The 22,632-nt window shown below is 44.0% G+C and overlaps 2 protein-coding genes across 2 annotated transcripts; both read left to right on the plus strand.

Annotated features, from left to right (window-relative positions):
- The first annotated feature begins 2,080 nt into the window (after positions 1-2,080).
- LOC133140376 (bifunctional methylenetetrahydrofolate dehydrogenase/cyclohydrolase, mitochondrial-like) lies at positions 2,081-13,635 on the plus strand. Its single transcript, XM_061260286.1, has 8 exons — positions 2,081-3,458; positions 3,943-4,127; positions 5,338-5,460; positions 5,951-6,103; positions 7,389-7,496; positions 11,138-11,230; positions 12,020-12,142; positions 12,734-13,635. Exons 1-8 carry the CDS (start codon positions 3,301-3,303, stop codon positions 12,847-12,849), a joined length of 1,059 nt encoding a protein of 352 aa, XP_061116270.1. The 5' UTR covers positions 2,081-3,300; the 3' UTR covers positions 12,850-13,635.
- Positions 13,636-17,850: 4,215 nt separating this feature from the next.
- Positions 17,851-20,976, plus strand: epgn (epithelial mitogen homolog (mouse)). The gene is made up of 5 exons (XM_061261399.1): positions 17,851-17,951; positions 18,865-18,981; positions 19,803-19,920; positions 20,062-20,214; positions 20,547-20,976. Exons 1-5 carry the CDS (start codon positions 17,933-17,935, stop codon positions 20,596-20,598), a joined length of 459 nt encoding a protein of 152 aa, XP_061117383.1. The 5' UTR covers positions 17,851-17,932; the 3' UTR covers positions 20,599-20,976.
- The last annotated feature ends 1,656 nt before the right edge of the window (positions 20,977-22,632 follow it).

Genomic DNA, 22,632 nt, shown 5'->3' on the forward strand with positions numbered 1-22,632 from the left:
TTTAGTTAATTCTGCTGATTAATAACTGATTAATCCAATCTGATTCATGATTCATTTTTCATCAGATAATCACACACAACTAAACACATGTAAATGCTCTCTCTGCAGTTCCTAATGAGCACATATTTTTAGATAGTGTATTTCAGTTTTATAAATAATGAATATATGACATTCATTCCCTGTCATTCTGCCCTCAGCATGCAGTCTGATATCGCTGGATCAGACTGTTTTAGCTGCACTCACTGAAGTCAGTACCCATGTGTTGTATTTCAACAGGATTATATTTGAATTGTTTACATTTGAAACAGTATTATGATGTAATGTACAGTGTAAGAATATTTTGTTTGTGTGCGTGTGTGTGTGGGTGTGCTTATGAGCATTAGTATGGTCAATATAGAGTCATAAAAAAATGAAAAAGAATGAAAAGATATTTGAAATCTGATGCTGCAATTGTCTGTTGATACCACAACTGTGCAGTGCTTTTCAATAATGCAGTTTGGCTTAGTGTACGGCCTGAGTTACCAGCCTGCTAAAATGCTAAAACTCCTTGCAAACATCACATGCTGTAACAAATGAGAAGTGGGGGTTTTGTTTTTCTGATTTCCTAAAGACAGGAAAAGCCATACACATATTGTGACACTATTTAAGATAGCCAACTTCCTCACTGTAAACAAACCAAACCTCAGAATCCAGTGAGGCTTGTCCCTTTTCCTGCTGCCCAGTGTCTAACTCCTGTCTAACTAGTATGCTGTGACAGTGTATTATAGGTCCCTAGTTTTACTTTCAAACCCAACACAAATTCAAGGATACAGTTAATGTTTCCATTTCCATTCCAGCAGCAAACCACTTGTCTGCTGCTAAAGAAATCTCATGTGTGTGTCTGCTTGTGTCACATGTCCTGTAATCCAATCCTTGTGTTCGATGGAGACTTCACCTTACATGGGCTGTGAAGGAAGTAGCCGTTAAAAGTGAATGGGGCTTCCAGTATGAGGGCACTCTCTTTAAATCTTTGGCTGTGTTCGAAACTGCATACTAAGTATACTACTCGTACTACATTTAAATGAAAATCAGCTTGAAGTAGTAGTAGTAGCTATGAGTAGTGTGCAAGTATGCGGTTTCGAACACAGCCTGTGTCTCTGCTTCAATATAGCACACTGCCATGCTACCCAAGCTTGTGAGTGTCAGTTGAAGGTTGCCGATTCGAAAGCTAGACACGAGTTCCACTCTTGCACTCACTTGATGCAAGCTAAGCAAACGAGCCCCGCTGCTTCTGCGGACACACGCGGAGCGAGCCGGACATTTCTTTCCATAGCAGATCGGCAGATGGCTGACTTGAATGTTTATAATAGAATGAGGAATCCTGTTATGAAAAACGAGAAGCTGTTCCTGTGGAGAAGTAAGGATGATTCTTGTTTATGCAGTCGGTATGTTTAGGGTTATTCCAATGAAAGTTGTTTAAGATGTGGGAATGTGGTGTATGTGTTCTGTATGCATTGCCATCATCCAATCAGAACACTGAGTGTCCATGCAAGCTGTGAAGTGTAAATAAAAAATGGAACAGTACCCGCGGTACTGCTAAAAACTTCACAGCTGATAATGACTCATGAATATTCATGAGAGATGGGTGATGTCAGAGCACTGCTTCTCTTTTAGGCTGATCTGTGGACATGAAGGACTGTTTGGCCATGGGCCCAGAACAGACCCCAGGGGAGAGGTAATCAGGTGTGACAGTGACCAGCGCTGTTTCATAACACTGGCCGTGTGCTCCAGATGGCTGCACCCTAGAGACTGTTTACTGCCCTGAATCCTGTGCACCCTGTCTCACACCCTGTTATATGTGCACTCTGTCTCACACCCTGGTGTATGTGCACCTGTCTCACACCCTGTTATATGTGCACTCTGTCTCACACCCTGTTATATGTGCACTCTGTCTCACACCCTGTTATATGTGCACCTGTCTCACACCCTGTTATATGTGCACCTGTCTCACACCCTGGTATATGTGCACCTGTCTCACACCCTGTTATATGTGCACCTGTCTCACACCCTGTTATATGTGCACCTGTCTCACACCCTGTTATATGTGCACCTGTCTCACACCCTGTTATATGTGCACCTGTCTCACACCCTGTTATATGTGCACCTGTCTCACACCCTGTTGTACGTGCACTCTGTTCTCTATGCACAGTCTCACATTCTCTGTCCACATTAGCCACTAGACTACAGGCTGAATTTGGGTCAGTGCTTTCTGCCCGGCAACAGAGGTCCATCTTAGTTTCTCTAGTAAATGAAAACAGTCTCTTTGTGTTAAATCTACTCCATTTAAATGGAATACTAATAGAAATACTACATATTTAAGGTGCACTCCTCTAATTTTGTCTATTGGTTTATAGGCTTATATCAGTCCCTGTCTTTATTATTTAATTGGCTGATTTAACTCGGTGGGGAAATACATGTGGACTGAAAGTATTTAGTGTAACAATTAGGGTAGCAGTAATTTAGAATGAAAATCTAATACTTAATTCACTCAAGGGACCAAGAAGCAGGCAAGATTAGTTTCCTAAAATGAGTAGTACTTATTTTGGGCCAGAAGAGGGCAGTGTAGGCATTCCAGACAGTCTAAAAGCACAATTTCCCTTACACTTTCCTTAAGAATCAGGGGACGAGGGATTGACTTCCCCTGAAGCTCGCAAACTCAAGCGATTACCGGAGATAAATGTTTTTTTAATGGAATAGTTTTGAATGAACTTCAATGGAGGAGTTGGCTTTTTGGCACCAGGGGCTTACTAAACTGCCATACCTCCGATAACCACTGGAGTTCGCAAGCTTGTGGGAGCATGTCAATCCCTGGTCCTTTTTGCAGTGGGGCCCCCTTTTTCCCAAAGTGCCAAATCTGCCACTTTGATTAATAAAAAAAGAAATTCCCGATTTAACATCGGGTATTCAGTCAGAATTAATACAAACTCTGGTGTGGCCTCCTGGGGACTTATTAGGCTTATTTATGTACAGGAACGGTGTATCACACACGGTCAGCCAAAAGGTTGAACCCAGGTTGATTTCGGTATCATTAAGAAAAACTCATAACCCTACAGTATAATCTAGAAGCAACAACACAGTATATACCTCTTTACAGTCTTTACAGTGTTTGTGCAATATCTGAACTGCGTCAACTGGGTGAAAACATAATGAGATTGAGTGGTCACCTGCCGCATCATAGTCGTAAACTGACTGAGCTAGATTATCGCAAACGGATATCTATGGTGTGCCCTGCCCACACCATCCTCCTCCTCCACAGCAGCAATGCGTCCACTGCGGCTGCTCAACATGGCGGCCTCTATCGCACCGATACGCTCATCCACATTATACAGCCGTGTCTTCCAACCATGTTGTCGAACAAAATTCAGGGCTTACAGGAAGAGTGGGATCCAGCGGAGGCATTTCCATTTAACAGACGCCAGGTGTGAGGATATTTACACTTTAATAATCAGGACGTGCATTTATGAGATGCTCGGGTATTTGCCACTGATGTCCGTAAGGTGTCACTAGTTTTTGGTTCAATTTGCTGAGCAGGTGCATCGGGGTTCGCATAAAGGGGTTCAGACACATAACTTAATATGTAACGTTAATACATAATGTAAGCTCACGTTTCTAGTAGGCTATAATTGTGACGGACGCACTGATTTGGCTATTTTAAAATAACTGTCCCGCATGAACGTTAGGCTACCTGTCAAAAACAGCCGGGCAGACTAAAACTGTGTACTCTCCGGGTAGGTACAGTACTGATCAAAAGCCTTATCTAAGGAGAATAACCTACAACTATCATAGCTACATTACGGGATATGTTAGCTATGTTGTTGTTAGAAACCAGGTTTTATGTCATGAACGAATCATTCAGCGATTTGTTGTATCATAATTTATTTAATGCGTTTTGGTTTTGTGAAGTTACGCTGCTACAGTAATCTCAGGAACAGAGCTGGCCCGGCAGATTCACAGAGAAATACAACGTGACGTGGAAGAGTTGGTATCTCAAGGTAATAAGCGACCGCATCTGAGTGTCATCAGAGTGGGAAACGACCCTGCCAGCCGCTCCTACGTCCGAAACAAAACCAAAGCGGCTACAGCGCTGGGTGAGTGGGATCTGACTAAAGTGAGAATGTGTGCATCTACTGATGTGGTTGGAATGTTTTTGTTTGGGCAGGGGGGTGGAATGTGATTGTTTGGGATGTGTTTGTTATGTTTTTGTTGGGGACTTGGCTGCTGGATATGTCGTAGCCATGTGATCATTTGTGTGTATTTGGTGTGGTTGTTATGTGAATGCTTGAGATGTTTGGGATGTGTTTGTTAAGTTTTTGTTGGGGATTTGGCTGCTTGGGATGTCGTTGCCATGTGATTATTTGTGTGTATTTGGTGTGGTTGTTATGTGAATGCTTGAGATGTTTGGGATGTGTTTGTTATGTTTTTGTTGGGGATTTGGCTGCTTGGGATGTCGTTGCCATGTGATTATTTGTGTGTATTTGGTGTGGTTGTTATGTGAATGCTTGAGATGTTTGGGATGTGTTTGTTATGTTTTTGTTGGGGATTTGGCTGCTTGGGATGTCGTTGCCATGTGATTATTTGTGTGTATTTGGTGTGGTTGTTATGTGAATGCTTGAGATGTTTGGGATGTGGTTGTTTGGAATTAGATTTTTTGGGGACATGTCTGGGTTGTGATTATTGGATGTGGTTGTGTGGGATGTGGTTGTTTGGCATGTGGTTGTTTATCTGGCTGTTTGGGATGTGGTTGTTGGATGTGGGTGTTGGATGTGGTTGTTTATGCAGTTGTGTGGGATGTGGTTGTTGGATGCGATTGTTGGATGTGGTTGTTTAGGATGTGGTTGTTGGATGTGGTTGTTTTGGATGTGATTGTTGGACGTGTTTGTTTTGCATGTGGTTGTTGGATGTGGTTGTTTTGGATGTGGTTGTTGGATGTGGTTGTTTTGGATGTGGTGGATGTGGTTGTTTATGCGGTTGTGTGGGATGTGGTTGGAATATGATGTGGTTGTTGGATGTGGTTGTTTTGGATGTGGTGGATGTGTTGGATGTGGTTGTTTATGCGGTTGTGTGGGATGTGGTTGTTTATGCGGTTGTGTGGGATGTGGTTGGGATATGATGTGGTTGTTGGATGTGGTTGTTTGGGATGTTTTTTTTTTGGATGTGGTTGTTTATGTGGTTGTGTGGGATTTGGTTGGAATATGAAGTGGTTGTTGGATGTGGTTGTTTTGGATGTGGTGGATGTGGTTGTTTATGTGGTTGTGTGGGATGTGGTTGGAATATGATGTGGTGGACGCTGGTCTCCAGGGATCTGCAGTGAGATGCTGGTAAGGCCCGCCTCCGTGTCACAGGAGGAGCTGCTGGAGATGATTGACACCCTGAACCGTGACTGGAGAGTGAGCGGCCTGTTAGTACAACTTCCTCTTCCAGGTAACCTCTACCCCTTTACCCTGACTTCCTCTTCCAGGTCACTCCCACTGATCTCAACTACAGGGAAACTTTCCAATCACTTATTTTTACCTCCTTGTGTCCTTTCCTGGCATCCTGTTCTGATGGAGGACACAGGGGCAGGAATGTGAGGACAGAGGAATCAGAGATGTAACGTCCTTGCTCTTTCTAGTGTCAGTTTAAAGGCACAGCATGAATGAATTTATTTAGATTTAAATAAATGTAAATTTACAGACGTGGCACACAGCTCCTGTTCTGTTCTCTGATTGGAAGCCCTTAGCACACAGCTCCTGTTCTGCTCTCTGACTGGACACCCTTGGCACACAGCTCCTGTTCTGCTCTCTGATTGGAAGCCCTGAGTTCACAGCTCCTGTTCTGCTCTCTGATTGGAAGCCCTTTGCACACAGCTCCTGTTCTGCTCGCTGATTGGAAGCCGTTAACACACAGCTCCTGTTTTGGTCGTCCTTTGCAGAGCACATTAACGAACGGGCGGTGTGTAACGCCATTGCTCCAGAGAAGGATGTGGACGGGTTCCATATCGTCAACATCGGGAAGCTGTGCCTTGACCAAAGATCCATGGTGCCTGCCACACCTGCAGCCGTGTGGGAAATCATCAGGAGAACAGGTGAGAGACCGCCTGGGTGCCCCCAGCTCACTTAAAATGTTCTCACAATGTTGCTGGAATGTTCTGTCAATGTTATAACATTGCCGCTACATGACAGCAACAGTGTGAGAACATTTTAGTTTCAGCTGGATAGGAGCTGCTGCTTTGAGCCTGATCAGCTCAGTGGTCAGCTCTTGTTCTTCTCTTTAGAATGAGATTCAGTGTAAGCAGTGGACTACCAACATTTCTGTTGGTCACCACAAGAGGGCACTACACTCATAGTTCAAGACATCTGTAAAACCCAGTGTAGTAGTAACGTCTGCATTCATTTTTGGTCAAATGTTTGGAGGATAGACGGTGTATTATACTGTATCTTGTCTCCTGAAAATGCAATCTGAATTGATGGCTTATGGAAGTTCAGGTGGACTCAGCATTCAAAAGAGACTACAGTCAGTGTCTGAGGTCTGCTCTCATCTTGTGTGCACGTACAGCTAAGCACTTAGCCATCTTTTATGTTTATTACAAGAGGAAAAATATATTTTGGATTCATTCTGAAACTGTGGGAGTGGGACTGGGAATGGGAAACACTGGAATGTTGTTTTATTTATTATTATTATTATTTATTTTTATTCATTTGAACTTTTTTCCCCACCTGTTTTGAAACATTGTATTATAGCAGTATTTTACAAGTAAATGGTTGGTTAGTGTATTGTAGTAGAATTATAGCAGGTACGGTTTGTGAGTGTATTATCGCAGTATTTTACAAGTAAAGGGTGGGTAAGTGTATTGTAGTAGAATTATAGCAGGTACGGGTTGGTGAGTGTATTATAGCAGTATTTTACAAGTAAAGGGTGGGTAAGTGTATTGTAGTAGAATTATAGCAGGTACGGGTTGGTGAGTGTATTGTAGTAGAATTACACACAGGTATGGGTTGGTGAGTGTATTGTAGTAGAATTACACACAGGTATGGGTGGGTAAGTGTATTGTAGTAGAATTATAGCAGGTACGGTTTGGTGAGTGTATTGTAGAATTATAGCAAGTACGGGTTGGTGAGTGTATTATAGCAGTATTTTACAAGTAAAGGGTTGGTGAGTGTATTATAGCAGTATTTTACAAGTAAAGGGTTGGTGAGTGTATTATAGCAGTATTTTACAAGTAAAGGGTTGGTGAGTGTCGAAAAGAAGTGTAGCGGGTAAAGGGCTGGTGCGTGTATTACAATAGTGCCATAGCAAGTGAATTGATGGTGCATCATAGCAGTATTATAGCAGTTCTATAGCAGTGTTACAGTGAATATTTTGTTTCTCAGGCATCCAGACAGTGGGGAGGAACGTGCTTGTTGCAGGGCGCTCGAAGAACGTTGGGATGCCCATTGCTATGCTGCTGCACACGGACAGGAGACACGAACGCCCAGGGGGTGAGAGAGAGAGAGAGTGTGTGAGAGAGTGTGTGAGGGAGAGTGAGTGAGTGAGAGTGTGTGAGAGTGAGAGAGAGTGAGCGAGTGAGTGAATTAGTGAGGGAGAGAGTGCGAGAGAGGGGGTGAGAGTGAGGGAGAGAGAGAGGGAGTGGGTGAGAGTGAGAGAGGGGTGAGAGAGGGAGAGAGACTGAGAGAGAGAGAGAGAGTGTGAGAGTGAGAGAGCGGGAGAGAGAGAGTGAGTGAGGGAGAGAGTGAGAGATTGAGAGAGTGGGCGAGAGTAAGAGGGGGAGAGAGAGAGAGGGAGAGGGAGTGAGAGTGAAAGAGAGAGCGAGAGATGTTTTACAGTTATCATAAATGTTTTACAGTTATCATTGTTCAGTTATGTTTGTTACATGTTAGATGTTGTTCATATATGGTTCATGACTTGTGTAGGCCTAATATTGTGCATAATTTGTATATATTATTGTTTAATTTTATTATTGAATATGCTTTGGCAATACAAATGCCTATTCTGTCATGCCAATAAAGCACCATTGAATTGAGTGAGAGAGTGAGTGAGAGAAAGAGAGAGGGAGATGTAACGTGCAGGTCACATCCGTCTGTTAAGGGAGATGTAACGCACAGGTCACATCCGCCTGTTAAGGGAGATGTAACACAGGTCACATCCGTCTTGTTACGGGAGATGTAACGTGCAGGTCGCATCCGTCTGTTAAGGGAGATGTAACACAGATTACATCCGTCTGTTAAGGGAGATTGAATACGCAGGTCGCATCCGTCTGTTAAGAGAGCTGTAACGCATCTGCCCGTAAGGGGTTAAAAGAAGGCTGTTTGGTTGCTGTGCATCTCAATTGCAGGTGTGTGTACAAGGTGTGTGTTTGCGCAGCAGATTTAAGGTTGAAACGTGAGAGCAGCCGAAACACGTAATAATGCAATTTGTCAGCGGAGAGACTACGGCGACCTGCGTGTGTGCCACGCATTAGTATCTGTAATAACCGCCGCAATATCGGAAATCAAGTCTCTTGCAAAACGGCCCCGGTGATGAAATGAAGCTTAGAACGAGGGCGGAACAGGATCTGACCTGTTGCCGCGGCGAAGCCCCATCATTGCTTTACGTGTCTGCCTATATATGGGCGTGCAGGAAGTCGCCCTTCTTCTCAGAAGGAAAAATATTTATCCCACCGGCAGCTCCCTCAGGAAGCGGAGAGGGCAGGGTTATTATTATTAAGTGACGTAACGATTCGGACGGTGACGCTTGGGATTTCGAGGCACGGGTCGGCGACGTTTTGAAATCGTACCTACAGTTAGACCTGTTAGACTTCCTTTGTGTGGTTTAGGGGGAAGTTAGAGAATAGAACATATTAACACAAAAGAAGAAAGTCGGGGATGTGTGTTGCAATCTCCCACTGAGCGCTTCCTGAACGCGGGGGCCAGGGACGTCAGAATCATTTCTGAAGTACAGGGGAGTCAATTGTTGGGTACAGCAATATAGCGTCAAAAAAGCCAATGTCTAAAAGGTAACTAACACAGGGGGGAACACTAGCTCAGTGAAGTGACATAGCCGTGGCGTTAATTTAGCACCGGAAGTCATTCGGTCGCCTCACATAACAGAGAAAGTATGGCTATAAGATAAAGTGACTCTTTATTGTTGAAAGTGGATATTTGTCTGGCTAGTAGCCTACACAAATGGGCTGCCAAGCAATACAATCAAGCTAAATATAAAGAAATTAAATTTAGACTTGTGAGATTCCTAATTCCTCTAGCCCTGTCCTCCTATCTTGCGGCTTGTCTATCGCCTACTTGTAGCCTGCTGTTTTCAGTTGCCGAGGGTAGCCTAGTTACAGCCGTGAGTCTGTCTTGAGACATGGTGCTTTCTCAGGAAGGCTTTAGCCTAGCATTTCAGTAGTTTCTGCTTTGAAAACGATCCCTCTGCAGAAGCCACAGCTACAGGCTAGTTAAAAAGATAAAGATCTTTTTATCTTCATCAAGGTAACTGGGCAGAAGGAAGTGGTGGTTTAAATCCAGTAGTTCAGCAAGGTCTTTAATTCATCCCTATTTCTCCTGAATTCCCAAACTCGGTGTGTTAAGGGTAAGCCCCTTAGGCTACTGCTCAGAATAATTACTTTATTTATGATATATTAGCTTCTTTTTTTTACCACCACTTAAAGACTTTTTGCTCGTCATCTTGAGTGCTCACTCTCCGACCTGATTGAGCGATATATTTGGCAGCTTTGTTTTATTGCTTTATTCATATTTTTCTAATCTGGTTCTTTTTATATTTCTGCAGAAGGGTCTATAGCTTTTGATAGCTAGCTCATGTCCAGCGAAACAATGTAAACACATCATTGCTGTGCACATTTGTTTGACAATGGACTGAATTGTGTCTACTCTTCCTTTTCATGTTTGTGTATTGGGACATGCCATTATAAGTATACAACAGCATTTACTCACTCTCCCAAGCCTTTGGAACAGGGTTTGGGCCAGTTAATTCAAATTGACAGGGCTTTGAACCACAGAAACAGTTCCATGTCAGTTCCAGTTTGGTAGAACTTGCCTGAATGTAGTTCTGTCCCTTTGCTGTTTTTAAAGTAAGTAAGATTTGGTACATATTAGTTGCACACTGGCTATAACTGACCCTGTGCCTTGATAGGGAAACAGTGTGTGTTTGTGCTTGTAAAGTGGTGCTGGTGTTGATGAGACCACGTGATGTTGGGGAGACAATCTGTGCCCATTTTGGTCACATCTAATTTATACCAGCACAATGTCAGGTAGGTCACTCTATCAAGAATGCTCAGGCTTGGATGTATTTAGGGCAGTGGTTCTCAACCCGACCCCAAGTATGCTGAGTATGCTATGCCGAGTTTCACCCACCAACCAGATGTTACCCAGGTAGTGTTAAGTGTGGCAGCAGTAAGCTGACGAGTCTTTAGTGTCAGCGTGTAAATGACGTGTGGAGAATACTGGGTTCAGAAAGCGGGTCTCGGGGCAATCTCAGCTTCTGGAATCCCAGCCTGTTCACACTTGCCTGCTGCATAGCACTGCCCCCATGGTGGTGCGCACTCAGACAAGCTCAGGCAGCAGCACCATTGGCAGCCGGGAAGTACATACCAACCCTTCCTCAGAACAAAAGCACTCAAACACCACCCACCACAAGCCCCACCGCTGAACCCATACTGCAGGCCACACACTGTACACCACCGACCACACACCCCACCACCGACCCCATACTACAGACCACACACTGTACACCACCGACCACAAACCCCACCGCCGACCCCATACTACAGACCACACACTATATACCACCGACCACAAACCCCACTGCTGAACCCATACTACAGACCACACACTATATACCACCGACCACAAACCCCACTGCTGAACCCATACTACAGACCACACACTATAGACCACACACTACAGACCGCACATTGCAGATAGACCCCAGTACGCACTGCACAGTACAGACCCCCCGCTACAGATTGTACAGTCTTATGGGAAATCTTATTTGAGAAACTAACCCTTTACCGACCTGTGTTCTGGACAGTGTATTGGGACCACGTGTTCAGCCAATCAAAATGGTGAGAATGATCACATGGCAGGAAGGGGGCACCAGGCCTCACATTCCCCCCTGTCCTCCACAGGTGACGCCACGGTAACCATCGCTCACAGATGTACTCCCAAGGAGCAACTGAAGGAGCTCACCTGCCTCGCCGATATCGTCATTGCCGCTGCCGGTAATTCACTATTAGCATTAGCTCAGTGTAACAGCCTATCAGCATGCAGATTACAGTAGCATTAGTTCACTGTAACAGCCTATCAGCATGCAGATTACAGTAGCATTAGCTCAGTGTAACAGCCTATCAGCATGCAGATTACAGTAGCATTAGTTCACTGTAACAGCCTAACAGCATGCAGATTACAGTAGCATTAGTTCACTGTAACAGCCTAACAGCATGCCGATTACAGTAGCATTAGTTCACTGTAACAGCCTATCAGCATGCAGATTACAGTAGCATTAGCTCAGTGTAACAGCCTATCAGCATGCACATTACAGTAGCATTAGCTCAGTGTAACAGCCTATCAGCATGCAGATTACAGTAGCATTAGTTCACTGTAACAGCCTATCAGCATGCAGATTACAGTAGCATTAGTTCACTGTAACAGCCTATCAGCATGCAGATTACAGTAGCATTAGCTCAGTGTAACAGCCTATTAGCATGCACATTACAGTAGCACATCCTGTCAACGCGGTTCATAAAGCATGTTGCCTCTATCAATGCAGCAGAATGTGATTTTGATGTAGACCAGTGTTTCTTAAAACTGTGGGTGAGGACCCAAAATGGTTCCCAGGAGTGTATGAGATGGGTCCTGGAATGAGTTTGTAGTCCACTAAGGCTATGCTAGGATGTGTATTTCATGAGTTCCTGAAAGGTACTAAATTTCTAATTTGGGTCTCGATATTAAAACATTTAAGAGCCACTAATGTGCAGTAAAATAAACTGTCTGTGCCCTTTTCCACCCAGGGGTCCCTAACCTGATCACCGCAGACATGGTGAAGCCTGGGGCCGCGGTCATCGATGTGGGAATCAGCCGCATTCAGGACCAGACCGGGACCGTTCGGCTCATTGGGGACGTCGACTTTGAGGGTAAATTCATATTTCTTTAAATAAAATGTGTAAGATTATATGATTAGTCTAAAGTAACAATCATCCCTATATTACAGACCTGAACTTGTATTTTAATTCATACATTATTTCACATCAACCACTGCTGTGACCACTGACACAATGAAATTACACAAATCAGGTCATACAGTGCTAGATGCTGAAAGCTTTCTCCAACCTGCACTGAGGACATGATGGTATTCTCCAGATTAATCTGAAACATCTGAGAAGCCAACAGCTGAGAAGCTTTTGGTTCACTGAAATGGAGGGACTTTGTATAAAAAGGGATGTAATTCCTACGTGGATTTCCCAATATGGATGTAAATAGCCTTGAACTAAAGGTGACAGTCTGCACTTTAACCTCATATCCATTGCTTCACTTCAAACCCAATGTGCTGGAGTACAGAGCCAAAAGAACAGAAATTGTACCAAATGTCCAAATATTTACGGACTGTACAGTATTTCCTGTTGTTGTTTGGAGAGGAACTGTAGGATTAGGAGAGTGTTTTTCTGTGGGGTTGGCCTGTGCTGGCGTATGTTCTGAACCGTCATGGCCACTCTCTTCCCCTGCAGGGGTGAAAACTAAGGCCGGATTCATCACTCCGGTTCCAGGAGGGGTGGGGCCTATGACTGTCGCCATGGTAATGAGGAACACAGTGACAGCTGCCAGAAATGCACTGACACACTGAGTACACACGCACAACAACCACAAACGCAGGAAGGCACACGTACAAACAAACATCGGTACAAACACTCGCACGTGTACACTGTGCATACTTCCAACGCTGGTGCAGCACCTGTCAGTCATATTTCGAAGCCACACCCGCATTGAACAGTATCAGCCGTCGTGGCTGCAAATGTCACAGTTTCCTTAAAGGTTAGCTGACCCGTTTTATTAAGCAAATATGTTCTCAACTGTTTTTTACAGATAGTTCATGTCATTAAACCAATTACAAAAAGCTAGATAGAGCTGTGCAGTCAGACACCAGTATTAAAGGGTTTTGAGGTGGTTCTTCACACTGGTTTAGACCTTAAAAGTGTTTTGAGCCTTGCAGCTGCAGTAAGTAAATGTTTAAAATGGCCGCTCATAACTCCTACAGTGTTTGTGCTGACACAAACACAGCTGGGGCACGGGCCCTATTTGACCCTGAATGCATCTGTATTCGGCCTTGTCCAATCAGACCACAGGTACACACACACACACACACACACACACACACACACATGCAATCGTGTCAGCCCGCACACACACTAAAATTTGTGTTCGTTTATTTATTTATTTATGTATGTATGTCTGTATTTATTTTTATTTATTAATTTATTGGTATGTAATTTATTTTTTTAGATTTGCATTTTTCTAATGTTATATGGTTTGGTTGTGGTTCTAAGTTCTGCTGTCATGCCCGGCCAGCCACTGTGGACGTGAGCAAAACCATCATTCTGTAAGAAATGAAATAAAGCATCTTGAGTATGAAGCAGTTTGTGTGTGTGTATGTGTATGTATGTACACTGCTCAAAAATTAAGGGAACACTTAAGGGACACATCAGATCTTGAACGATTTATTCAAGTTGAAAATCTTTACTGATGTCCATTATATAATTTGTTGAGAACAAAACGACTTAACAACGGTCAAAGGGAACCAAAATCATCAACCCATTGAGGGCTTGATTCAAAATTAAAGTAAAAAAAAGTGAAATCACAGGCTGATCCAACTTGTGTGAATTTTATCATGGCAACTCATAATGTGACGCAGTAGTGTGTATGGCCCCCGCGTGCCTGTACGCACTCCCGGCAACGTCTGGGCATGCTCCTGCTGAGTCGGCGGATGGTGTCCTGGGGGATCTCCTCCCAGACCTGGATCAGGGCATCATTGAGCTCCTGAACAGTCTGTGGCAGTGCTAGGCGGTGTCCGATGCACCGATACATAAAGTCCCATAGGTGCTCAATTGGATTTTGGTCAGGGGAACGTGAGGGCCAGTCAATGGCATCAATGCCTTCTTCATCCAGGAAGTGCCTACACACTCTGGCCACATGTGGCCGGGCATTGTCCTGCACCAGGAGGAACCCAGGGCCCACTGCACCAGCGTAAGTTCTGACAATCGGTCTGAGGATTTCATCCCAGTACCTAACTGCAGCCAGGGTACTGTTGGCTATGACATGGAGGTCTGTGCGACCCTCCAAGGATATGCCTCCCCAGACCCTCATTGACCCACCTCCAAACCGGTCATGCTGGATGATGTTACAGGCAGCATAACGTTCACCACCGCATCTCCAGACTCATTCACGCCTGTTACATGCTCAGTGTGAACCTGCTCTCATCTGTGAAAAGAACAGGACGCCAATGGCGGACCTGCCAATTCAGGAAAGTCTCTTGCAAATGCCAATTGAGCTGCACGATGCTGGGCTGTGAGCACAGGTCCCACTAGAGGACGTTGGGCCCTCATGCCTCCCTCATGGAGTCTGTTTCTGAAATTTTGGACAGAAACATGCTCATCAGTAGCCTGCTGGAGGTCATTTTGTAGGGCTCTGGCAGCGCTCCTCCTGTTCCTTCTCGCACAAAGGAGCAGATACCGGTCCTGCTGCTGGGTTGGCTCTCCTTGTGTAACAGCCGGTCTCCTAGTATCTCCTCCATGCTCTTGAGACTGTGCAGGGAGACACAGCAGACCTTCTTGTGACGCATGTGCCATCCTGGAGGAGCTGGACTACCTGTGCAACCTGATTGGGCTGCAGGTACCGCCTCATGCCACTAGGGGGTTACCTTCTTGGGGGTTGTCTTGCTTTTGCATCTCCATTGCACCTGTTGTTACTTTTATTTGCACCAAAGCAGGTGAAATTGATTCACAATCACTTGTGCTCCCTAAATGGACAGATTGATATCCCTGAAATTTAACTGACTTGGTGTTACACTGTGATGATTAAGTGTTCCCTTAATTTTTTTGAGCAGTATGTGTGTGTGTGTGTGTGTGTGTGTGTGTGTGTGTGTGTGTGTGTGTGTGCGTGTGCGTGTGGTGCATCCTTCACTGATGTGCCCCACAGAGTCCCCCCCCAACAGAGTGCTTTAGCTCCTTTAGCAAAGAGCACTGCCCCCTACTGGCTCAGCCCAGAACAGCTTCCTCTGTCATTGACAACAGCACAGCTGCATGGAACAGTAAATTGGGGGTGGCCAGTTCCATTCCTGCAGGGCCCAGGAGAAAGATGGCAGCCTTATGAGAGGCCCAGGAAGTGCCATGTGCACGCACAGTTACGCAAGTCTACTGTTCCTCTCTGAGAAAAGCCAGAGGAAACGTTCAATTTCAAGACACTGCGCATGTGCGAGAGAAATTGCCCTTTTCTCTGTGCTAACGATATATTTTAGCCAAATAAATCTGCCATTTGAGGTATGGATCAACAGCTCATCATGAGAAACTTTGGCCCACCATTGGCCTGAATACACATATCACATTCATACTCCAAATCAGTACATTGATACGTCATTACAGCTACGCGCTTGTCAATGTCAATAAATGGCAGGCATTTTATATAGCAACTTTATCCAAAGCGCTGTACAATTGATGCTTCTCATTCACCCATTCATACACACACTCACACACCGACGGCGATTGGCTGCCATGCAAGGCCCCAACCAGCTCGTCAGGAGCATTTGGGGGTTAGGTGTCTTGCTCAGGGACACTTTGACACAGCCCAGGCGGGGGATTGAACCGGCAACCCTCCGACTGCCAGATGACTGCTCTTACTGCCTGAGCCATGTCGCCCAATATCAGTACATTTACATTTTAATCCTTTCAAAGATGCTCTTAACCCGAGTAACTTGAATTACTTTCTTATACGGCTTTTGGGACTATGCTAAATGTATTTGGAATGTATGCTAAGCCCTTAGCAGTCTGCAGGGAGGAGTGTATTTAATACAGGTGTCTCTATCTGTGTGTGTGTGTGTGTGTGTGTGTGTGTGTGTGTGTGTGTGAGTGTGTGTGTGTGCGTGTGTGTGTATGAGTAATGGAGGTCTGTGTGTAATACCGGTGTGGAATGTAATGCGTGTGAGTGCGTAATGCAGGAGTGTGTGTGTGTGTGTGTGTGAGTGCGTAATGCAGGTGTGTGTGTGTGTGATACAGGTGGATGTCTGTGATGCAAGTGTGTGATGCATACAGTGGCTTCAGAAAGCATTTAGACCCCTTCACTTTTTGCACACTTTATTGTATTGTAGATTTAATTTTAAATAGATAAAATTTTTGCCCATCAATCTACACTCAATTATCCATAATGACAAAGTGAAAACCGAAATCTCTCATTTACATAAGTATTCAGACTCTTTGATGTGGCACTCCAAATTGTGGTCAGGTGCATCCCGTCTACCTGAGGAAAGTCGAATTGATTGGACATAGTTTAGAAAGGCACACACCTTTGAATGTTATGTACCTTGATTCACACAGCATGTCAGGGCAAAAACCAAGCAAAAAAGTCCAAGGAGCTCTCTATAGACCTCTGTGATAAAATTGTGGATCAGAGCAAGGATATAAAACCATTTCTGAAGCTTTGAGTGATTCCAGGAGCACAGTGGCCTCAATAATTAGTAAATGAAAGAAGTTTGGAACCACCAACTCTTCCTAGAGTTGGCCGTCCAGCCAAACTAAGTAACCGGGCAAGAAGGGCCTTGGACCAGGAACCTAACGGGCATTCTAACAGAACTTCAGAACTACCTCTACAGAGATAGGAGAACCTGCCGGAAGGGCAACCATCTCAGCAGCACTCCATCAATCAGGCCAAAACATTTACCTCCAAGCATTATGTCTGGTGAACATCAGGCACTGCTCATCCACCTGGCTAATACCATCCCTACAGTGAAGCATGGTGGTGGCAGCATCATGCTATGGGGGTGCTTCTCAGTGGCTGGGACAGGGAGACTGGTCAGGAAAGAATGAATGCAGCCAAATGCAGAGCGGTCCTTGAAGAAAACCTGCTCCAGAGAACGCAACCTCAAACTGGGATTACGGTTGACCTTTCAGCATGACATTGACCTGAAGCATACAGCCAAGACAATGCTGGAGTGGCTTCGGGACAAGTCTCTGACTGTCCATGAGTGGCCCAGCCAAAACTCAGGCTTAAACCCCATGGATCATCTGTGGAGAGACCTGATGATGGCAATTCACATACACTTCCTATCCAATCTGAGAGAACATGTTTTCACTTTGTCATTGAGTGTCGGGGTATGAATACTTTCTGAAGCCACTGTATGTAATGGTAAAAGAAGTGCATTTGTATGGGGCTTATATCCAAAGCTGTTTACGATTGATGCCTCTCATTCACCCATTGTCACACACTCAAACACCAACAGGCTGCCATGCAAGGCGCCAACCAGCTTGTCAGGAGAAATTGGGGGTTAGGTGTCTTATTCAGGGACACCTTGACACACCCAGGGTGGGGGTATTGAACCGGCAACAACTGCCAGACGGCTGCTCTTACCTCCTGACCTAATGTGTGTATGATACTGATGTCATGTATATCAGGCTCGAGATTGGGGGTGCATATTTGCATTCTGGGCTGTGTGGATGTATGTGCATACTAGACCGGGGTTTTCAGACTCAGGGTGCCAGAGGGAACAGGAAGTGAAAGGAAGCGAAAGCGAGAAAATATTCCAGTAAGATCTCTCATTTTTCATTGGCTGGCGGAAACATAAGTCAGCGTTGTGCTGCTATAAATGCCAAGCTGAGACACGCCACAGCACAGAACATTCACTCGACGGGGAGACATCAGAGAAAACTCCACCCAACGCCGACATGCATCCACAGCACTCAGGTGAGAGACCGTCACCTTCAAAGGGTTTTAACGCCGACACCAGCTCATAGCACACACCTGAAAGCTGGTGTGTTTAGCTCTATCTGGAGGGGATTATTTTAGGACTCAGGCATGTAGCAGTGCCCCCCCCAGGCAGAATACATAGGAGACAATGACACGGTGACAATTCTGTCAATTCATTTTGGTGTAAAAGTTCTAAGGTGCAGCTGGAAGGAACTGTAGATACTCTATGGACAGATGTTTCCATGCACTGAAATGACAGCTGAATCAAAATAAACTGTTAGTGGAGAAATGTAACATAATGATTCAGCAGTTCCAACAAGTTCCAGGAAGTTGACTGCGTTTCAGCAATTTTGCTAAATTTAAGCATTTTGTCTGTGTTTCATCAATTTGAGTGTTCCATATAGTTAAAAGCCACATGAAACCTCAGGGAACAACTTATTTACATGAAATATATCATCAAATTCAGTTCATGTAATTGTGTTATCATTGTACAGTGAACAAGGAAAAGTCTCACCATATTATTTAACATAAACCATCTTTCTTTTCTGATGAAAATATAGTGTTCACCTAAAGAATACCTGTATAAATTAGTGAGGTATTGAAACAGGTCTAAGAACAACGAGGAGAAATATGCAAAAAATGTTGGTGCCAATATTTACTGAATATTCTATGTACATCAAATATGGAATAGAGTATCACTCCAATTATTCGTGAAAATGTGGTTGTATTCACAAGAAATCAGAAAAGCTGCCAAAGTCATGCTGTAACATATACAGTCCATGCAGTCAGCATTATAAAACATCACTGATGTCACCCGTGGCCAGGTATGTGCCAGGCTGATTGACCTACTGCTTCCACTGAGTCTATTTTAAGGAGCTTGTTTGTTAACAAGGGATGTTGTCTCCCACAGCCATCTTTGCACTGACCTTGGTAACCATCATGTGCTCAACACCAGCAAAGTCTACAGAATCCACACAGGACCTGTTCCCTTCTGCAGAGCCCACACAGGACCAATTCCGTTCTGCAGGTGGGTTCCTCTGTGTTTATTGCACACAGGTGTATGTGTCTGTGATCTTACTTCAGTCCCAGCATGTTCCCACAGAGACGCCTCTCTCAAAACCTCTAAAAGCTGACATTTTTGTGTTCAGTGTAACTGCTCATGTCGTAGCTACTGTTGTGACAAACTGGATGTCCTCTGTGGACAATGGACTATAACTGTGCTCTATAGATTCATAAATAGATCTCATTTAATTTACCATAAAAAATGTGTGGAACATCACTGTAGTTTGGGGGGGGAAGGGGGGGGGGGGGGGGGGGGGATGATGTCACAATGAGCTTGACCACCAAACGTGCAAGTGCTTCATCTCCTCTGCCACATAGATTAGCCTCATGGAGTGACACACCAGCAACTATAAACCGCATCTACACATTGATACTGCCTCTGGATGACGAATGTTGTTATTGTTGATACACTTGTTTTTTTTTAGCTGACACATGCTGCAACAGCACACCTACATTAACTGTTTTCCACTCATACTGCATATGTATGTCTGATAGGCTATATTTAGCCAGAGTGTATTATGGGTGATGCTGTGCCAGCCTGTTTTTCTGCCAATTTCCAGTTTGTCTGCCATGTATTATTTATTCATGTGATTTTATTTTTGCTTTCATGAATGATTCAACCGTTTTTAGTGTTTATGTTTATGGTTGTGTGTATAGGGAGTATGTAACTGTGTTTATGGTTAAGTGTGTAACTGTGTTTATGGTTGTGTGTATAGGGAGTATGTAACTGTGTTTATGGTTGTGTGTATAGGGAGTATGTAACTGTGTTTATGGTTGTGTGTATAGGGAGCGTGCAGACTCCTCGGGTCCTGATGTTGCTGGGTCCTTGTTCTGGAACAGATAAGGATTTCTGTCTGAATGGTCAGTGTGGCTTCCATCCTGACCTGAAAAAGCCAACTTGCACGTGAGTATCTACATACAATGCCACTGTAACCTGGCACCCATACCTTATCAGATATGGAATATTCAGTAATATAATGTAATATTCAGTCACAGTCATTTGTTAAGCCTAATATGAGAATGGTGTGGTGGGTGTGGTTGCCAGGTGTCCGCCGAATTACAGAGGGGAGCGGTGTGAACACATGCTGCTGGACTCGCACAGTGATGGCAACCGTGAAAAATATATCGCCATCGGTGGAGGTGTGGCCCTGCTGCTCTGCTCTATTGCTGCTGCCGTCTACTGCTGTCTGAAGAAGAGGTACTATACCAAATCACAACATGTTTAATACTATACCAAATCACAACATGTTTAATACTATACCAAATCACAACATGTTTAATACTATACCAAATCACAGCACATTTATTGCTATACCAAATCACAACACATTTAATACCATACCAAATCACTACACATTTAATACCGTACCAAATCACAACACATTTATAGAATTAGTTCTCAATTACCTTTTTTTCTTAAAGTTTAAGACTCTGTTGGAGTAAACAGTCTCACCCCTAATGTTACCAGTGGTGCATAGTGTGTTATGTGTGTGCTCTGCTAACAGAGGTGTTTGGTATATTACATTTCAGGTGTGAGAGAGAAAAGCCTTATCAGATCTACAACCCAGCTCTTGCAATCTGAGCCCACCATGTTGGAGAAGCATTCCTGCTGAGAAGACACGTTTCGGCCTGTCATCAGTCTCTATCGCATTTGAACAAACCTCCCCTTTCCCCTGCTCCTGTTCCTCATTACACATGGACCAAGAGAAGCAACACTACTCCATATCACATATCACAGTGCACATATTACAAACCACACACACAACACACTGCACACCCCACATACAAACCACATACACTACACCCCACATGCTACACACCACAGTAAAGGCACTGAATAATATTACGTTTGCAATATCTTGTTGAAGACAGCATTGTGTATAAGGCTATTTATTAAAAAATAAATTATTTGTGTATTTATTTAATACTTTTTTAATAAATATTTTAAATATGCACTAAACTGTCTTTGCCTCTTTCATTATTCATTTTATCTGGAAATTATTTGCCTTCCATCGTTCTTTACCTTTGCAATAAGTGTGTAAAGCTGCTCACTGCTACAGTAAAGCTGCATGTTGATTAGACTGTTAGCGTAATCCACAGCCCTCCACTGCATAATACTGAGCTTCCCGAGCACTTCCTGCTCAAAGACCTGCCGATCTGTCTGAATTAAAGCAGTTCTGCCAAGGAGAGTGGGATAAAAGTCCTCCACAGAGATATGAAATTCTGATCTCAAATTATGAAAGCGTTTGGTTGCAATTATTTCAGTGAATGTTGGTGCAACCAGTTATTGAGTTTAAGGGGGTATTTACTTTGTCACAGTGGTGATGTGGGTGCTTGTAGATACTGGTCAGGAGCTTCAGTTAAGGTTCACCTCAACCATCAGAATGGGGAAAAATGTGATCTAAGTGACTTTGACTGTGGAATGATCATTGGTGCCAGAGAGTGTGGTTTGAGTATCTCAGAAACTGCTGATCTCCTGGGATTTTCACACACACTAGTCTCTAGTTTGCAAAGAATGGTGAAAAAACCCAAAAGAAAATCCAGTGAGCAGCAGTTCTGCAGAAAGAATCGCCTTGTTAATGAGCGACGTCAGAGGAGAATGGTCAGACTGGCCAAAGCTTACAGGAAGCTGACAGTAACCACACATTACAACAGTGGTATGCAGAAGAGCATCTCTGAACACACAACGCATCATAACTCTAAGTGGATAGGCTACAGCAGTAGAAGTCTAAAAAATAAGTCTAATAAATACCTAATAAAGTGCTTGGTGAGTGTATATAGTGCAGTCCGTAAGTATTTGGACAGTGGTACCATGTCTGTTCTTTTGGTTCTGTATCGGATGATCCATATAGGAATTATATCTGTTTTTATACATGGCCCCCATTTTAGGGGACCAAAGATAATTGGACAGATGGTTTCTCAGCTGTTTTGGATTTGTCAGGGGTATTGATGGCTTATTTAGTACAGGTATATAAAGGCTTTGAGTATCTAGTCTTGACTGAGCCTGCCTTTGGAGCCTGTTATTTGTCAACATGCCATTTGTCAACATGATGACAGTAGTTGTACAAATGAAAGTCAACAACATAGGCCAAACAATAAGCTTACAGAAACAAACTTTTTTGAGCATCAAGAAAGACAGCACTGGTGAGCTCAGTAATTGCAAAGGGATTAGTAAGGAAGGCCTCTACAGTTGATGACCTAAGCATTCTCACCATAATGAAAAAAAGCCTCCAAAATACCTGTGTGACAGACCAGAGACACTCAGTAGGCAGGCGTGGATGTGTCAGTGACTTGTCCCCAGAACACTTCACAAACAGATCAACAGTGGCTACACTACAAGTTGCAAACCACAGCTTAGCTGCAAAAACAGGATGGCCAGGTTACAGTTTCATAAGTAGTACCTAAAGGAGCCTAGCAGAGTTCTGGAAAAATGTCTTATGGACAGATGAGACCAAGACTGACTTCTGTTACAGTGATGACAAGAAGAAAGTATCGAGGCTAAAAGGAACTGTCCAAGAACCAAAACACACCCTCATTCTTTATCTGTGAAACATAGTGGTGGGGTTGTTATAGTTTGGACATGTATGGTTGCCACAGGTGTTGGCTCACTTATCTT

Source organism: Conger conger, chromosome 11 (assembly GCF_963514075.1).
Source record: "Conger conger chromosome 11, fConCon1.1, whole genome shotgun sequence".
Taxonomy (NCBI): domain Eukaryota; kingdom Metazoa; phylum Chordata; class Actinopteri; order Anguilliformes; family Congridae; genus Conger; species Conger conger.